The sequence below is a fragment of the Arvicanthis niloticus genome, chromosome 26, assembly GCF_011762505.2.
Source record: "Arvicanthis niloticus isolate mArvNil1 chromosome 26, mArvNil1.pat.X, whole genome shotgun sequence".
Lineage (NCBI taxonomy): Eukaryota > Metazoa > Chordata > Mammalia > Rodentia > Muridae > Arvicanthis > Arvicanthis niloticus.
Window position 1 is genome coordinate 6,595,397 of NC_133434.1, and position 19,142 is coordinate 6,614,538.

Sequence of the window (19,142 nt, forward strand, 5' to 3'; positions counted from 1 at the left end):
GCACCCAACGTGGTTCCAAAACCAGACCGGTTCTGGACAGACCTTCATATTGCAGAGTTTTAAACTGAAGTCTTTATTTGGTGATAATTGCAGATTACCTATAGCTATGCTGAACAATACAGGGAGATTTCATGATGGACTTTTTCTACTGTTTCATAGTAGAAAATAGTATGCAACAATAAAGCGCAGATACCAGCATGCAGGGGTCTACCATACATCGAATTTACCATCTTGCAAAGCAATAGTACATATTTACACCCAGGATACAGACAGTGATACATTCCATTGGTTTTGTTCTTGTCTCCTGGTTTAACGTTACTTCTTCCTATGCGATTTTTTTTTTTTTTCTGTGCAGTTTACCCAACCTGACTGAGTTCTTGGCTCTACTGATATAGAATATATACACAATGAAATTTTATTCAACCATTTGTAAATAAAAAAAATACAATTGTAAAGATAGCAGGAAGTTGAATTTTATTGATCTGTAAGGAAAATACAATGAGGACTATTTTTAGGAAAATAGAAAAATATTGTATTGAGTAAGGTGACCCAGGCTTAGAAATACAAACAGTACATGTTCTCTCTTACACACTTATTCTAATTTCTAAGTTTTATGCACATGCTTTTATGTGGTAGTGAGAGTAGATAGAGGCCAACCAACCAGAAGGATAACTATGAGAGGGGAAAAGAGGCTTCAAAGGAGAAGGTAATAAAGCACTTACAATGTGAAAGAGAAGGGGTAATACTAGGAAAGAAAGGTTTTAGTGGGGATGGAGCTATGGAGATGCTTGTGAGGAGGGGTTGGGGACAGGCTCAACCAAACCTGAGCAATTATTAAAGTGTCAAATGGAAACCAAGTGTACTAGCTAGCTTTGAGTCAACATGACACAAGCTTGAGTCAACAGAGAGAAAGGAGCCTCAATTGAGAAAATGCCTCCTTCAGATCCAGCTGTAAGGCATTTATTTAATTAGTGATCAACGGCGGAGGGCCCAGCCCATTGTGGGTGGTGTCATCTTTGGACTGGTGGTCCTAGGTTCTATAAGAAAGCAGGCTGAGCAAGCCACACAAGCCAGTAAGCAGCACCCCTCCATGGCCTCTGCATCATCCCCTGCTTTCAAGTTTCTGCCCTATTTGAGTTTCTGGCTTTACTTCTTTTGGTGATGAACAGTGATGTGGAAGTGTAAGAAGAATAAACCCTTTTCTCTCCAACTTGCTTTTTGGTCATGGTGTCTCATTGCAGCAATAGAAACCCTGACTAAGATACCTGGTTATTTATAAGTTAATCAAAACAAAGAAAGAAAATCCTTTCCACTTATATCACCTTTCTTTTCTAATTTTCAGAATAGTGACTTGATTTTCTGTTATCATCCCCGACCTGCTATTTATTTATTTATTTATTTATTTATTTATTTAGTCTCACTACAAACTCATCAGTTTAAACATATTCATGAGGTTTTTATCCATTACCTCTATTCTGCTTTTATTAATATGATTTTAGTCTTTGCATTTGGAACCCTTTTCCGTTTTTTTTAAATGTACTTTCTGACCCAGTGATAGCATTTTCTAATGCCTTCCTTGTTGTCTGATATGGCATTGTAATTCTTTCTATATATTCCAATCTACATTTCTCTAATAGACTTGCCTTCTTTTCTTTCAATGATGGAATGATATTTCACGAACACATTTTTGGTACTGAAGGATCACTGTGTAAGGGTCCGTGATTCAGGAAGAATGATACCATAGACTCAAATAGTATGCAACAATAAAGTGCAGAGAACCAACATGCAGGGGTCTACTGTACATCCAGATGGAAGACGGAGGTGTGGACTTTGCAGGATTACTTTAAAGTCTGTTTGGGTAGGAGTGGGCAACTTTTACCTTTCTTTCCCTTGATTAGTTGGCTATTTCTCCAGGGATATAGGTGCCTTTGTGATTGGTTAAGGCTCTGGGAGGATTTGGGAGACTTTTGCTGATTAACTATCCTTGGCTCAGGCTAGGTAGTGGGGCAGCTTCCACAGCTCCTGTGAGGGGTGATTTTTCCTTGGAGTTGACTTGTTGACTTGCTTTGGACTTTTCCAGTTCTGGGAATCAGAAATGTAGGCCTAGTCTCCCAAACTGCGAGTTTGCAGCCTGTCATGGCGTCTGCCTGGCTCTGGCTGACTCAGTCCTGTCAATTGTTTCTGAACTGATCTTCCACCCAAGTGTTTTTCAACAGAGGGAGGAATTTAAGACCACATTGTTTTAAAATGATTTCTTCCTCCCTCCATGCATCCCTCTGTAAGTTTCTTCCCCCCTTTCCCTTCTTTCTATTTTCTTCCCTTTCCTCCTTCCTCTTTCCTTTATTTTCTCTCCTTTTAAGATTTCTCTCTTGTTCCTTTTCTTACTTCTTCCCTTTTGAAATAAAAAACATGCTCACTAGTATCACTAGGCTATATTTTATTGTTCATTCTGGGATATTGCTTATGGGTATGATGTTTCTTCTGTATATTTCATTTCAATTAACTTACACTAGGAAAAGTACCATTATGTACTGTATTTCCTGGTTTGCAGCTCTTTTGTAAGATTTCTACTCCATGTCAATTAGATCCTTTTTTTATCATAAAGTTTAAATTATTAAATATTTAAAATTTAGATATTCATAAATTTCATTTTAACATTTTCTTTTTTTCAGCTTGCATTTTCCCCAATGTTAACTGTCGTCTTTATTTTTCCTTTTGCATCTTGTTTTGTATTAATTTAGTTTTTCCCTGTATTTCAATTGTTTATGAGTTCTATGTAATTCATGAGTTTTTAAAATTCTGAGTTTCTTGCTCTTTCATACACTTCATTTTGCATAATGTGTTTGACTTATTTTAAAACAATAACATAATATTTGTCTTTGAGACTATGTTTATGCCTTCTTTCTTATCTTTTCATTTTTTACAGCACACGCGATACACTTTTTGATATAAACAATTTATTGTCTTTGCTCAACAAAGAAAACAAACGAGAGACTAAATTCTCGATGACGTAACTTTTTGTTTTTGTTTTCTGGTTGCTGTGATCAAGGGAGATAGAGCTTATTCTGGCTCATAGTTGAAGTCTATCCGTACAGGGAAGCAAAGGTCACAAGAGTTTGAGCCAGACGGTCATGACTGAAAACCAGACATTGATGAAAGCTGCTGCAGCTTGTGATGCCTTCTCTAGACAGTCCATGATCTCAGCCAGACAATGGTTCCATCCATAGGGGTCAAGTCTTCCCACATCAGTTAGTGTAATCAAGGTAACTACTTACAGGCATGCTCAGAGTCCTTTCTCCCAGGTTATTCTAGATTCCATCAAGTTGGTAATTAATACTAACCATCAAAACTCCACCCCTAATCAACCTGCTACCCAAACACACCACCTTCGAGTCATAACTTTCTACCCCTTATCTTCATAGGCTCATGAAAACATTATAATGTAAAATATAAAGGTCAACACAAAATTTCTCCATAGCTACTAAAAGTTCCAACACTTTAGAGGCCAAGATTTCTTAACGTGAACTCCAAGAAAACAAAACACCGAGCCATATACCAACATGTAATGGCACAGAGTAAACATTCCTATTTCAAAATGAAAGAGTCAAGACTACAGCAAGGAGACGATATGACCTAAAGGAAGCCAGAATCCTGCAGGGAATACATCAGGGCATGCCTAGCATTTAGAGCTTGTGATGGAATCAACCGATCTCCAAAAGTTTTAGTTAGTCTGCTCCTTCAGCACTGCCACCTGCAGCAAGCAAAGCCTCTCATTTAAGTCAGTCGTACACCACACTTGCAGCCCTCCTTGCTGAATGTTTTATGGTCCCTGCATATCATAGATTTTCTACTTCACATCTGGCTTTACCTTTACTGTTCCATGCAAGCAGCATCTCAGGGCCTATCTGGAGGGACTCCAACCATGCCACACTAAAGTTGCTTTCTATGATGCCTCCAATCTTTGAAGGTGTCTTTCGTGCCTTCAAAACCACACTCATGTGGACACTGCTGCTAATTTTGTCTGAAAGCTTGAGGTGCTACTTGGAGTCTTTGGAGCACACTCTATCTATTTTGTGTGCTTACCCAAGAGACATATGTTCCTAAGTAGCTGCTTTTGAGAAACAATGAACCCATTCAGTGTAGGATTTCTTTCTTGAGATGAATTTGGAATTCCAAATGTGGAAACTCTGCAAGGTGAAGTTTTGACCACAGGATACTTTTTTTTTAAATCACTTCAGTGCAATGCAACAGTTTCTATTTAGTGGTGTCTATAACAGTTTGAGCTGCTTTCTCAGTAACAGTCTGAATGCTCTTATATTTCAAATGTCCTTTGCAAAAAGAGTTAGTCTATTATTTTAATGCTCAACCCCACTCAGGTTCTCAGGATGCAGGCACAAATAACTCCCCACTTCCTGACATAATTCTTGTTTTATTCTGAAATCTCATGAGCCAAGCTCCCATTGCCATTTTTTTTTCTTCTCAGTATTCTTCCATGTTCCCACCAACATAGCCCATTAACCTTGGCTTCCAGTATTCAAGGGTCTGTCTAACCCTAAGTTGCAACTACATTTTTGTTTCTGCAGAAGAGTTTCAATGGTCTAAGGTATACATTGTCAGGTTTATCCTAACAATAGTTTCATGTGTAAATACCAATTTGGACTTGTTAATTTTTGTTGCTTTGATAAAGCATTCTGACAAAAGTAACTTAAGAGAGGAAGGGCTTATATATAGTTTCACAGTAGAAGGATGTAGTTCATCATGGCAGTGAAGACAGCAGGCACTTGAACGAAATGGTCACACTGCATTCCTAATTGGAAAGCAGAGAGAGAGAGGGAGAGAGAGAGAGAGAGAGAGAGAGAGAGAGAGAGAGAGAGAGAGCAAGAAGTGCTTGTTGCTTCTCAGTAACCCAGGATCCCATCAATGGTGCCTTCCAGTGGTAAGTCTTCCCATTTGAATTCATGTAATCAAGATAACTTCTCATGGCCATGCCCCAGAGGCCTGTTTCCAGGTGATTACAGATTCTGTCAAGTTGAGCATTATTACAACAACATCACAAGTTTTAAAAATTTGGAATCATGTGTCTATTTTTAGCTCCCCAGGTAAACCAGAAATCAACACCAGAAATGTAATGAAAAACTAAGTCCACATGGAGATTAAAAACATAGTTGTAAAATGTGTGCCAAAGAAAAATATCCTAACATTTAAAAATAACTCGAATTGAGTTAATATTTTTAAAAGGTTAAGAAATTGTAAGATTCATGGGAAATGCTTAGAGGGCTATGTGACGGTGACACTTGCCTTTGATTCCAGAACTCGGGAGGCAGAGGCACACAGAACTTTGAGTTTGAAGCCAACCTGGTCTACAGAGTGAGTTCCAGGACAGCCAGGGCTACACAAGAGAAATCTTGCTCAATGTTAAGTAGCATCAAATATGTATTTTAGAAAGGAAAATAGTTATTCATGTTTCTATCTTTGGAAACTAAGAAAAGAAGAACAAATTAAATTCAAAGTAAGTAAAGATGAGGAATAATTATTTTGGCCAGTTCCACTTGTTTCTTGCCCAAATAAAGAACTCAAGGAATCAAGAGGTCAACAGACTGAATTTCAGACACACCACAAGGCCCTGGTAGAATGTTGACAGGTTCAAAATTTCACAGGATCAAAAAATACTCACAGTGCAAGGTTGGTCAGAGCTAGGGGCAGAGAGCATGGAATGCAAATCAGAAAACTATGGGAACACAGGCAATCAGAAAAAGAAAACAAGTAAAAAGGATACAAATGAGAAAGAAAACGTCAAATGATCCCTACTTGTAGATGATATTATACATAAGAAATTCCAGAAATTTCATCAGAAAACTCTTGGAAATGTACATTTTCAGTAGGGTTTTAGTTATAAAATTATAACTCATAAAAATCAGAAGTCTTTCTATATTTTGATACCAAGCACAGTGAGAAAGAGATTATAGAAACACTCCCATTCATAATAGCTTCCACATATTAAAATATCTAAGAATAATCCTAAGCAAGGAGGTGAAAGACCTCTACAATTAAAACTTTACATTTTTGAAGAGCTTGAGAAAGACACTAGAAGATGGAAAGACCACTCGTGCTCATGGAATGGTAGAACTCACATTGTAAAAATGACCATCTGGCCAAAGGCGATCAAAGATTCAATTCATTCCCACTCAAAATCCCCACAACATCTTCACAGAAATTGTAAAACTATCCTAAAATTTTCATATGGAACCATAAGAGACTAAGGATAGCCAAAGTATCCTGAGCAGAGAAACAATGCTAGAGAGATTTAACAGTTTCAAACTGTGTTATAGAGCCATGGTAATGAAAATAGCATGGTACTGGCAACAAAACACAGCAAAACAAATCAAAAAACCAACAGATATTTAAATCAGAGGAACAGAATAGAAAACAGAAACATGAGTATAGCCATCTGATATCTGACAAAGATGTTAAACACATACACTGGTGTAAAGACAAACTCTTCAACAAATGGTGCTGGGAAAATTGGATGTCCACAAGTAGAAGAATAAAAATAGTCCCATATCTATCATTTGGTACAAAAACTCTAAATGGATCAAAAACCTCCATGGGAAACTGTTAAATGCTAAAACCGCTTGACGAGAACCCAGGCAGTACTCTCTAAGATAGAGGTCTAGTAAAAGACTTTCTGAGAAAGACTCCATTTGCTCTGTCATAAAGGTCAACAACTGACCACTCCTCATCCCCAATAGGCCATGGATCTGAAGAGAAAGATCTTAGAAGAAGAAATAAAAATGGCTGACAAATGTGTGAAAAATTTGTTTAACTTCCCTTGCAACTATGAAAATGAAAAATTAAAACAGCCGTTAGATCTTGCCTTACTCCAGTCAGATGGTTAGGATCAAGATAACAACTGAAACAAATACCCTGGATTCAGAGAAAGGTACAACCTTATTGATTGTTGTTAGGGTTGCAAACAGGGAAACCTCTGTGGTAAGCAATGTGGGTGGAAGATTCTCAAAAAGCCACAACTGGAAGTACTATAGGATCTAGCTTTATTCTTCTTTGGTATATTGTCAAAGAACTGGGTGTCTTCCTTAACAGATACTTGCTCGACTGTGTTCATTTCCACTTTACTCACAATAGTTAGGGAATGGCAAAACTTCAAAGTCTTAAGGCCTGCCAACTAGGAGGAAATTCATATCTGATACCGTGGCAGAGATTCACAACTACATGTAGACACTGTATCTAAGACTCAAAGATCATCATGGAAAGGAGTGGAAAGAGTGTAAGAGCTAGAGGAGCAGAGGACCTGCTGCGAGATAGCATCTTTGGATACGGCCACAAAGCTGCACCTATGAAACCATGACAACCCCAACCAGACCTACGTAATGACATTAGCTGATAAATGTGGATAGAGGAAATTTCATAAGGTCTAACCCTTAGATGAAAAGCTACAAAAAAAAGAATCACTGCTGAAAGAGAGGTCATTAGTTTTCCTCAAGGATAAGCTCTCTGATAAGTTATCCAATCTGAAATAGCCCTAATAACATATACTCATGAACAATGCTATATGGATTCAGATTTCATACCCTGAACCAATAATAATAATAATAATAATAATAATAATAATAATAATAATAATAATAATAAAGGTCATGAACTTAGGGGAGGGTGCAGAGGTGTTGGAGAGGTGAGAAGGAGAAATAAAAATGATGTCAATACAGTACTCATGTATGAAATTCTCATAAAAATAAACTATTTAAATAAAAAAGAGAAAGCAATGGTGTTAGTCCAAACACGTGTGTTCATGAAAGGTGATGGAAGGACTGAAAGCTTCCCTCAACATGTCCACAAAAGACATCTGCTTGTCCACAGCAGAGAAGCTGGGGACGGTTTGAGTGAAGTGGACCAGTTACTCACCAGAATGTGGATGCGGGCAAGGTCAATACTGTCAGACAGTGTCCTCAAGTGAAGACCAGAAGCAAAAAATAAAATAGAAGGTATGTATGAAGAATATTATGTGATTGAGATTATTTAGGAGATAATTAAGGGATAAAGAAAAATTTACAGATGATCAAAAGGTGAACATTTTAGGAATGACAGACAACTATATTCTTGAATGGCTAAGAGGAAGGACTGAGAATGACCTTGAATTAGTTTTCTCCTACACTGCTGTCACTCACCTTATAAGTCTTAGTACAAAATACCCTTTCACTGTTATGCAGTCATCTAAAGACTATATTTTATGGGTTTAAGGTAGATCAAACACTTCTTCCAGAAAAATTATGCATTTTTAAGCCTCTGTACATACAAACAACTATCAGTATTTAACACACAGATGAACAGATCACTGAACTGGCTCATACATTTTGTCATGAGAAAAGAAGAGGAAAAGAAGAAAAAGGCTAATAATACGTTTCATAAGTTGAATACACTATTTTTTGAACACCATATGATGTGTGACTCTAGTACAACCAAAAATCCATAATGGAAGCCTATAAATTTAGCAATGGCCTTGTATTTTTCGAAGCCATTCACAAAGGATTTCTGTAAATATTTAATGAAGAGCCTTATACTCTCTACAGCAAACACTAAAGAAAGACACCTTATTTTCCTCAATCAATTTGAGAACATGAAAATACTAATGTTAGTTTAAAAAGTTTTTAAAGGCAGTGATGTACGCCAGATTATGTACACCTACTGCTGGAGATTCTTGTGACAGGAACAACAGTTTTAGCACAAAGGCAGAGGAAAGATCTTTGATGTTGAGTCTGTCACAGCTCATCTCGATATCTACAGGTAGTTTCATAAAGATCTTCAAAATAAACGTATCTTTAAATACTACATTTTTGAGAAAATTCGTCCAATTAGTAAAGCAATTTGCCATCACAATACTATCAGATCGGTCAGTTCCAAAGAATGAAAACATACATTTGTGTTTGTAATAAATGGAAGTAAAGTCAAGGTTAATGAGAAAAGGACTTCTGATCTTCCCATGGAAGGTGTTCATTGTGAGGATGCTGTTGTTAATGGGGAGGGCTGGTGGTTCTAAGTACAGCGGAGTCAACTCTGTGGAAAGGAAAAGGTTAAAAGGGAAAAATCATGACTTATCAGGGAATGAAAATGGAATGTGCTAGCTCTGGTGACATAGACCTTTCTTGGGCTAAAATCCACGGGCAGTCTAGCGAGGAGTTCCATGCTTCACAAGTCTCTCCAGGACTCTATTTTGTTGAGCAGCTTAAACTAAGAAGCACTCTATGTTACCATGGCAATAACTGCTCTACAGATTTGGATCTGGTTGTTTTGCCTTGTATGGAACACTGAGCTTTCTTGTCTTGGTTTTGCCCACTTTGCAAATTAGCAATCATTAAAATCAATGTAAGTAAATTGTGGAACTGATTAAATCCAGTCAAATTCAGTGCCTCACCCTCTTGAGGCATGTATTCAACCTCAGAATTATACCTTTGCCTCCAGTTTTTTCTTTTCTTTTTGCACTGAGAGGTCTCACTTTAAGAAAGCACGGATGTTTTCCTGTCTTTAATTCTAATTAGAGCAGATCAACAGTGGACATGTTGGAGAAAGGTCAGAAGAAAACGACTAAAAAGCTATGTAAGTAAGATTGTCCAACTAACCCATTAATCCACATTCTGTTTAGTGTAAACAAGCTGGAAACTGCATTTCCCAGAATCACTTGCAGTTAGTACCCTAGAAGTACTTAGATTCCACTAATTAAGTGAATTTGTGTGAGATTTGCTGGTAGGTTACCCCTGCTCCCATGGATGGCTAGATACTAATGTGCATACCAACAGTGTTAATTGGGAGCAGTTGGTTATTAATAAAAGAAGAGGACATAAAAATGAGAGGTAGATATATTGATTGGGGGTGATAATGAAAGATCAGGAGAAGGGGGTGGAGGATAGATATGATAAAAATACATGGTATAATATATAAAAATATCAGTGAAAAATTTAAAATTGCTTACCATTGGCTTCATATAGAGGAGATAGACCCAATAATATAAAAATTACCTTAAAATCGAGTAATTATAAATAAAACCAATAGAAAAGAAGATGGGAACGAGGAAAAGGAGATTGGCCTTGAGCCCAACTATGGAGAGAAGTGATTCCAGTTTCCTGTTCACAGTTGTGTAAGTTTGCAGAGATTATCATACAGGTGTTCATAAGCACTTACTCTTACATGAAGGAAGATCATGATTTACATCAAAAGAGTTTTCTCCTCAGTGTTTTGTCTAGTGCAGCCTTCACTTCCTTGTTCCTCAGGCTGTAGATCAGGGGGTTGAGCATGGGAATCACCGTGGTGTAGAACACAGAAGCTACATTCTCCTGGGCTAGGGAACTAGCTGTGGAAGGCTTTAAGTACATGAATGCGGTGGATCCATAGAACAAGCCCACAGCTGCAAAGTGAGAGCTGCAGGTGCTGAAGGCTTTGGACCTGCCCTCGGTGGAGCTGATGCGAAGGATGCTGGACAGGATGAACCCATAGGAGATGAGTACGGTTAAGCTTGTGACTATAATGTCGAATCCAGCTAAAAAGAAGACAGCCATCTCTACATCGTAGGTACTAGAGCAGGAGAGCTTCATGAGGGGGAGGATGTCACAGAAGTAGTGGCTGATGAAGTCCTCACAATAGTTTAGTTTCAACATGAGGCCAGTCTCTATTGCTGAGCCAATGAGTCCTACTGCGTAGACAAAAGCCACCAGCAGAGAGCAGAGGGCAGGAGACATGATGATGCTGTAAAGCAAGGGGTGGCAGATGGCCACATAGCGGTCATAGGCCATCACAGTGAGCATGTAACACTCAGCAATGACAAAGACCAGGAAGAAGTATAGCTGAGACATGCAGCCCACATAGGAGATGAGGTTTCTTTGGGACACAAAGTTGATGAGCATTTTGGGGGTAATGACAGAGGAGTAGCAGAGATCCACCAGTGACAGGTTGCTGAGGAAGAAGTACATGGGGGTGTGAAGCTGTGTGTTGAGTCCAATCAAGGTGATCATGCCCAGATTTCCCACCATGGTGACCATGTAGATCCCCAGGAAGAGGAGGAAGAGGGGTAGCTGGAGCTCTGGCCTGTTAGTTAGCCCCCCGAGGATGAACTCTGTCACTGTTGAGTGATTTTCTGCAGCCATTGTTGTCTGGGTGGGAATCCTGTGGGGTGGGAGAGAAGGAAGTTGTGAATGACTGTTGCCCTGCTTGAAGCAACTGGTTTTCTGCATTTGATATGGGCTGTGCTGTCCTGGCTGTGGCACATGTATCTTCTCTATACTCTTGCTTTTTGCTGACAGAAGGACCAGCCCTTAGGGTTTCAGAGGCCTTATAGCTTAGTAAAGGGCAATGTTCTGTATTTCTTACTGCTGTCTTGTCATATTTGATGAACAGTTGCGTGCTGTAGAGTATCTAAGTATTTTCTAGCTAATTTTGACTATTATTTTCTTAAAAAAGATTTATTTATTTATTTTATGTATGAGTACACTGTCACTGTCTTCAGACACATCAGAAGAGGGCATTGGATTCCATTACAGATGGTTGTGAGACACCATATGGTTGCTGGGAACTAAACTCAGGACCTCTGGAAGAACAGTCAGTGCTCTTAACCGCTATTATTTTTAGATCAGAATATTACAACATTGTACCTTTTATTCACTACGTCAAATTACATATATTCTATATACATTTATAATATATGTTTCTAAGAAGCATGTGTTATTAGTAGTTGTGGTACATATTGAACTAATTTCTCATGTTTGAGGTATTCTTTTGCATTTCTTTCCTTTTATCTTTAAGTTAAGTCTTACTAAGTAGCATTGGTTATCCTTGAACATGTGTTACCCCTTCCTTTTTCTCCTGCTCCCTGGGATTACAGGCATGTGGTCCCCCTGCACAGCGTGGGATACATTTCTTATGGTACAGCACGAGTCTCACTATGGTAATTGTTTCTGATACAATTATGAAATATTGATACCTCTGCAGCCTGTAATTTGCTCATTCTTTCAAAAGTCACCCATAGAACCAGTTTTGTGTGTAGTGAGTGTGATTTGGTGTAGTGTGTGTGTGTGTGTGTGTGTGTGTGTGTGTGTGCGCACAACTTGCAGAGGTTGGTTTTCTCCCTGTTTCTTATGGCTTCTAGGGATAAAACTCCGGTTGTAATGTTTGATGGAAAGTAGCTTTATCTACTGAGTCAGGTGACTTTCTTTTTCTTAATTATAAGAGCATCTTTAACATCCTTGGAATATGCTTTGAATATTCGAACATATGCATTATATTGTAGGATCTATATATTGAATCAGTGATAGAAATGTGCTTAACTAAAGTTACATATTGACATATCAGAGATGGGTGTGGGTTTGAATATTATTTTTATTCACTACAAAATGACTTTAGATGACAAATAATTAAAAACATTACCTATTTCCCTTTATGAAATCTCTACTTCTAAATATGATAAGAAACATATCCAGTAACCATTAGCAGAGATCAAAATACCTTGCAAATCAGAACAGGGTGAATGTTATATACCTAGTGCAATGTAGAACGAACCCAGACAGCTCGACTCAATTTTCTTCTTGCTTATACAATCTTCTTCTGCAGCTTTTTATTCTTGTCTTTTTTTTCCCATCACAGGTTTTTGAGACAAGATCTCACTCCAAAGCCCAGGTTGACCTTTAGCTTGTTATGATTCTCCTGCCTTAGCTGGCCAAGTGCTGGAAGTACAGGTAGCAAGCAGTGTTAGCCATCAGGTACAGCTTCAATCTTCTAATAATATAAAAGACCAACTAGAACCACACATTTCTTATGAGTTCCTATGGGTATTAACTATTATTGTCAAGCTTTCAGAAGCTCAGAATTTTTTTTCTGCAGAGAATATTCTATATAGTACAAAGCACTTAAAAGAGAAGGTCAACATATGGCCATAAATTGTCTGAACTACAAACGAGAGCTCACAGAGAAGACATTTACTTGTATGTTTTTTAGGCATGCAGATAAATACCTGTGCTGAAGGGAAATGAAACAGCATCTCCTAGAAACTTCAGGCAACGTCTGGCTTCAACATTCGGTAAATTCTAGAAGTATTTAGATGTGTATCCATCATGAAATTTACTTAAAGAGCCCAGTCCAATTGTGAAAAAAAAAGAGATTGCCATTTGGAAAGATGATATAATGTGACTAAAAACTGAGGGATCTGTTTACACATATATGTGTGGATCATCTCCTGGGATGTAGTCACTTGAGAGATCATTGTTGTCTCTAAAGTAACAATTAGTTCATGTTTCCTCTTGTTTTGTGAATCATGTTTTATTTCCCAAGTGCGTTAATTCTTTTTTTTTTAAATCTGTAAAAGTCATCTTTCAATTTTAGAAACTTAGAATATGATGGGGGAATGAACAATTTAGCACCAACAGCCCTGTTACCACCACCATTACCTGCTCTACCATTACCATTACCACCACCACCACCACCACCACCACCACTACCACCACCACCACAACCACCACCACAACCACCATCATCCACCTTTATCATCATCATCATTATGACCATTGCTATCACCTTTACTACTCCTGTATCATTGTTATCATTATTTTCATCTCAATAGGTACCCCAGCAACATCATTCTCAGAGCCATAATGGTTATTACATATAGCCAGTTAGTCATCATAATGCATCATGAACTAACCTTGAAATGTTTTAAAGAGTTTTGTTGGAACAAAATTTTGCCAAGTGAGGCACCTCAGGGACAGAAACACAAATGATACACATTATCTCTCAAATGTAGGTCCTGGCTTCTTTGATTTGCAAGTTTAACTTGAAGCACAAGTGGAAGCCTGTTGCTAAAATTCCTTCCCAGGGAGAGAGTAACATCTTTGAAAACAACTGTATTCATCATGGCCAAAATATTGACATAAGTCTTAATTTAATTCAGAGCTCTCCAATTTTAATCACACTCATTGTGGTGTTTATTTTTGTGCTATCTATTCAACAGAATAGGTTTTTGTATTTACTATCATAGTTACAATAAAAATATACATTTTTATAATTTTTTATTGGATATTTTATTTATTTACATTTCAGATGTCATTTTCTTTCTCCATTTCCCCTCCTTAGAAATCCCCTATCCCATCCCCGCTCCTTCTTTTTGCTTTTATACTATTTTAATTACATGCAAGTATTAAGGTCAGTTCTAGGTTCAGGAACTAGCAATAAAATAGATGCAAATAGTCAAGGAACAAGCAAGGCAATAAACACAAATAGTCAAAGAACAAGCAAGGCAATAAACAAAATTCCTTGAACACTCCCGTGATCACTGTTTCTAAGGGCTTATCAGGATGACCAAAATATCTGAACCAACTTCCCTGTCCTAACCCAAAGTCATTTTTATGTCTGAAGCCTACTTCCTTGTTCTAGTCTAAGATTTAGATTCTTGACTGAAATTACTTCTTTGTCCTAGCCTAATGTCAGATTCTTGCCTGAAGCCCATTTCCTTGTCCTTGGCCCATGTCAGATTCTTGCCAAGGAGCCCCCAAATCTCTCTGCCTCTCCTCACTTTTTATTTCATAAACAAGACTGAACCTGTCTTAGGTCATTCTGACAAGAATGCCTTCCTTACCCATCATGGAATATGCATTATCAAAAGCAATGCACTTCTGTCTGTGCAGAATCTTACCTGTCCTTGGTTTGCCAGCCTGTTAAATTAATAACTCTGTCTGGGGGTCCATTTTTCAGTTCCAAGCCATGTACTTTGGCTGCCAACATGTTGATGCTGTTAAAGACAATGATGGGCAGGAATAAAAGTATTCCCAGGACAAAAAGAGCTAACACGATCAAGCTACATATGCCATTCTTGAAGCTTAACCAAAATAAAAATACTGACCTCAGGCCATAGGTAATTTTATCAGCAGTATCTGTTGCATGAACACTCAGCAGAGCAGCATGCTTTAAATTCGTAATCTCACTATGCAAAGTTAAAACATCCAGAGAGGTGTTAGAATTATGCCAAATACATTGCAAGTGTCTAAACTGTTTCCTAATTATAATAACTATCACTGTAAATTTTAGAACTAACATGAATGCAATGGTATTTGGCATGACACTCAAGATGGCGCCTTATTCTTAAACTCTGAACCTCCTTCTAATAATTTGAATAGGATAAAGAGCATCAATCTGATGTTATAATTGCCTATCTAAATCCTCTTGGATATTCAACACATTAGTAACATTTTTTGCTAAATGATTAACTTCTTGTGTCAAAGCAATTGCAGAAGCAGTGGTGCTAGCAATTAATGTAATTAAAGCTGTTATACCAGCAATAATCAAGCCCACTACCCTGTTGCTTCTGTTTAAAGCTTGACTCACTTCTTCAAGTACTTGCAAGCTTTTTTTCAGAATACCACGGTTCTGTGATACTCAGGGCAATAAAACAAAAGCTGGTTGATAGACCTCTGTAACTGACATGCCGAGTTTCAACACATTAACACAATTAGAAAGTGTATAATCAATGCAACTTACATTAAATACTGTAGAAGAAACAAAAGTGATTTTAATTTGATAATTAAAAGAGCCTTAACACATGTACTAACACTTGTTTGAAATCCAGATCCTACCCCAACTTTATCTCTTGCTAACATAACATCATAGAGAAGTGCAGCTAATTTCCAAATATGTCTCTGAAAGTGTCCAGAACCAGCCTTTCAAATGAAGACTGTTATTTCCAATATTGAATTGACTTCTAGACCAGTCCATGATTGAGTCTGAATAACTGGTCACAATTTTTATACTTTTAAAACAATGATTTGGTTTTCTTTTATCCTCCTCCTTTATAAATTCACTAGCGTGAATACATTTAATGTGGTTCAATCCAATATAATTACTATGCTTTTTTTAATCAGAATTTTATTTTTATGTTTTACATTTTATTTCCATTATTTTAAATTGTACATGTGTCTGTGTTGGTACGTTCACATGAACACAAATATCTTTGGAGAGAAAGGCAATAAATTCCCTCTTGGAACTTGAGTTATAGGTTGAGTTATGTGCTGAGAACCACACTGAGGTGCTCAGCAACAGCAATACACGTGCTTAACCAGTAAGTGTTCTCTCCAGGCATTGACAGTTTCTGGACTTCTCAATTTGTCTCTGAACTTAATTATAGTAATCTCTAATACCTTCCTTACCATCTGGTATGACAAGATGTTGTGATTTATCACATTCTTTTCATTCTTCAGAGCTGAGTCATTCATTTCTCCAAGAATCTTGGTTCTTTCAGTAGGGAAATGACACCCCAGGAATGTAAATCTGGTGCCAGAGAAGCTCATTGCTTCTGGAGGATCATTGTTTCCAGATCTTTTCTGACAGAAAATCAGTACTACAACTTACTACCAATGTATCACCATTATCGTTATTTTCATTTCTATAGGTGGCCCAGTGACTACCAGCAACATCATTCTTAGCGCCATAGTGGTTAGTACACGTTGTCAGTTAATCTTGTTTCTCTCTGTTTCTGTTTTCTACACTTTTCCCTTTATAGCCTTCTTTAAAAAAAAGAAGTCTGGCAAGTTCAGTAGAAGAATATTTTTAATTGTTCTTTCTAGGACAGTTTTCTTAAGTGTGATGTTTCTTCTCAAAGTGTAACCTTGTGTCCCTTAAGCACACTAATGACAAAGGAGAGGCACCAAATCCATTAGTGTCATATGAAGGAAAGAAAACAAAGTACTTCCTTTTGGATTAATTTGACCCACAGTGAGCCCAAGGCTGAGCTCCCCACTGTTCAGTGTGTGTGCCATTTGTAATTTGGCTTCTGGCTTGTCGGTTGTGAATCTGTCTGATATATTCCTATTGCCCATCTATGTGTCTTGTCTATTCCTACCTGATGTCTTATTGACCCTAACATAGGTCACTCTGTCTTTGTAGAACAATACAGAAACTACCACCTTGGGAAGGAATGAAGGGTACTTTATGGAAATCTTAACAAAGTTTTATGAGAGATTAAATTATTTACTCCAACTGACCCTAAAGCACTTGGTACGGCAAACATATTCTTCCTTATCAAGTAATAGCCGTATCTGAAATTACTTATACTCAGAATAAGGAAAGAAATCTCATAGTAATCCATAACTAAAACCCCAAATAACTCTACTGTAGTGGGTTTGGCCTAATGTTGTGTCAGGATCCATAATGGGACAAGCTAATAACTAGCAGGTGATCATCGTGAAAAGGTCTGCCTTGAATTATTATATAATCTGTGACAGGCTGTAAGGGACTCATTTTTAGGAAAGATTACTGCTATTAATATGCTTTTCCTATTATTATTAAACATATATAACAATCACTAAGCAATAGCATACCCTTTAGAGCAGATCTCTGCAAATCCATGAAGATGTACTGTCTTGTAGTGATGATTACATATATATATATATATATATATATATATATATATATATATGACTTCTTAAGTCTTAATGATGATCCTATAAGAATTCCTAAAATTATATCACTGATTATTAAGATCTTTTATAGTGGGACTGATATTAGATCCCTTTCTGATAGTCAAAACTGCAATGAGAACTCTGTCAGTCTCCCAAGTGTCATCAGTTAATTGCTTTTAGTAACCAGACTTTCTCCTACTCAGAGCACATTCCAAGAGGTTGTAAAGCAGTTAACCAAAGGTCACTAATAGGGAACTCACAATTTATTATAGGTGCTGGGACAGAAGATAAAATATTGCCTGGGTTTATTTATACAAAACTTCACTAATAACTTAGTTATAGTTTCAAACCTTCAGTGAACCTGTGGAGCTAGACAGGTGATGGATGTTTAGCCAGATAATTACTCCCAATGGATATGCATGTAAACATTCTCTGTTGTAAACTTCTATTTCAATTTATGATTTGATTTTTGGTGTGAACTTGTGATGAACTTTGTAACATGTGATCATGTATTCTGAAAGATGTATAAGTACTGAGGACAAAGAGATGAGCGGCAGAATAGAGAGATAGAATAGAGTTTTTCCCCTTTCCCCAGATAGAGTAGAATTTTTCCCTTTCCCCACTTAGGACCTTTCTGCTTTTCCTCTTAGATAGCTTTCATAGGAAACTTTTTACACTTAGTAATAAACTATAATAACTTCTCTAAGTGTCTTTTCTTCCTGCAACCTCAGACCAGCAGCATAAGTTAGGGCCCAGCAGTTCTTGCTGAGATAGTACAAAGCCTATATACTTAACCCTTTGCTGTTTTTAGGATGAGGTGCTAAGTGCCAGAAACTGCAGTTTCTGGCTTCAGAGGATCACAGAAGGCAGGTCAGCTACAGTAGCATAGTAACTTAGATAAGTAAACTTTTACTATACAACAACCCTAAATATCTCGTAAGACAAAGTCTTACCGCCAAATCTCATTAAGACAGTTTTACCTTCGCCAACGCTCTTCCACCTCAGCTGCCTCAAGAAGAACTGACAAGAAGAAAGAAGATCATTCCCCCCAAAGCTGGGGCTGCCCCCCGCAATGTTGCTTGTGTTATAATGTTAATTTTGATCCCCCAAACTGTTTATATGAATTTCTGCAATAAGATAATGAGTGACCCTGCCCCTAGCTGGCTCCAATTGGTAAATAAAGATGCCAGATGTCAATGGCTGGGTAGGACAGACAGAGGCAGGGTTTTTAGGATACCCCAGCTTGGGAGATAGAAGGGAGGAAGAGGAGAATCACCATGAGAGTGGCATAGGATGGACCAGCTCTGTAAGAGATTTGGGTAAGTGGCTCTAATGGCCCTAGTGGCCACTCCCCCAGTTGGATCTGGGGTAGAAGAGATAAAATATAGATTTTAAGGATGTTAATTCTGGAATACAGGAGGGGAGTGTTTGCTATCTGTGGGAAGGTTTAGAAGTGCCCAACCTTTTGCTAGCCAAGGGATATCAAAATTAATCAGTACAAGCATGTCATTGGGAGCACAGAATGAGTTAACTAAATCACTTCAACACTCTACCCCAAGCCATATTTAATAATTGTTATTCTATAGAAGAAAATATCAAATGAAGAGTTTACTATCCCACTAGACTCTAATAATTACAGGAAATAAAATCAGAACCAAATCCACAGAGTGTGTTCTTTTCATGATTTTATATTGCTTCACG

General features: G+C 37.6%; 1 protein-coding gene across 1 annotated transcript; it reads right to left on the reverse strand.

Moving 5' to 3' along the window:
* Positions 1-2,970: 2,970 nt before the first annotated feature.
* On the reverse strand, positions 2,971-13,166 carry LOC143438982 (olfactory receptor 8A1). Its single transcript, XM_076924686.1, has 3 exons — positions 13,010-13,166; positions 12,538-12,722; positions 2,971-11,169 (listed from the first exon to the last, which is right to left on the reverse strand). The coding sequence occupies exon 3, from the start codon at positions 11,148-11,150 to the stop codon at positions 10,221-10,223; it is 930 nt and encodes a 309-aa protein (XP_076780801.1). The 5' UTR covers positions 11,151-11,169; positions 12,538-12,722; positions 13,010-13,166; the 3' UTR covers positions 2,971-10,220.
* Positions 13,167-19,142: the final 5,976 nt, after the last annotated feature.

What these genes read in the sequence shown, in the direction of transcription:
- LOC143438982 (XM_076924686.1), bottom strand. Translation starts at nt 11,150, where the DNA reads ATGGCTGCAGAAAATCACTCAACAGTGACAGAGTTCATCCTCGGGGGG.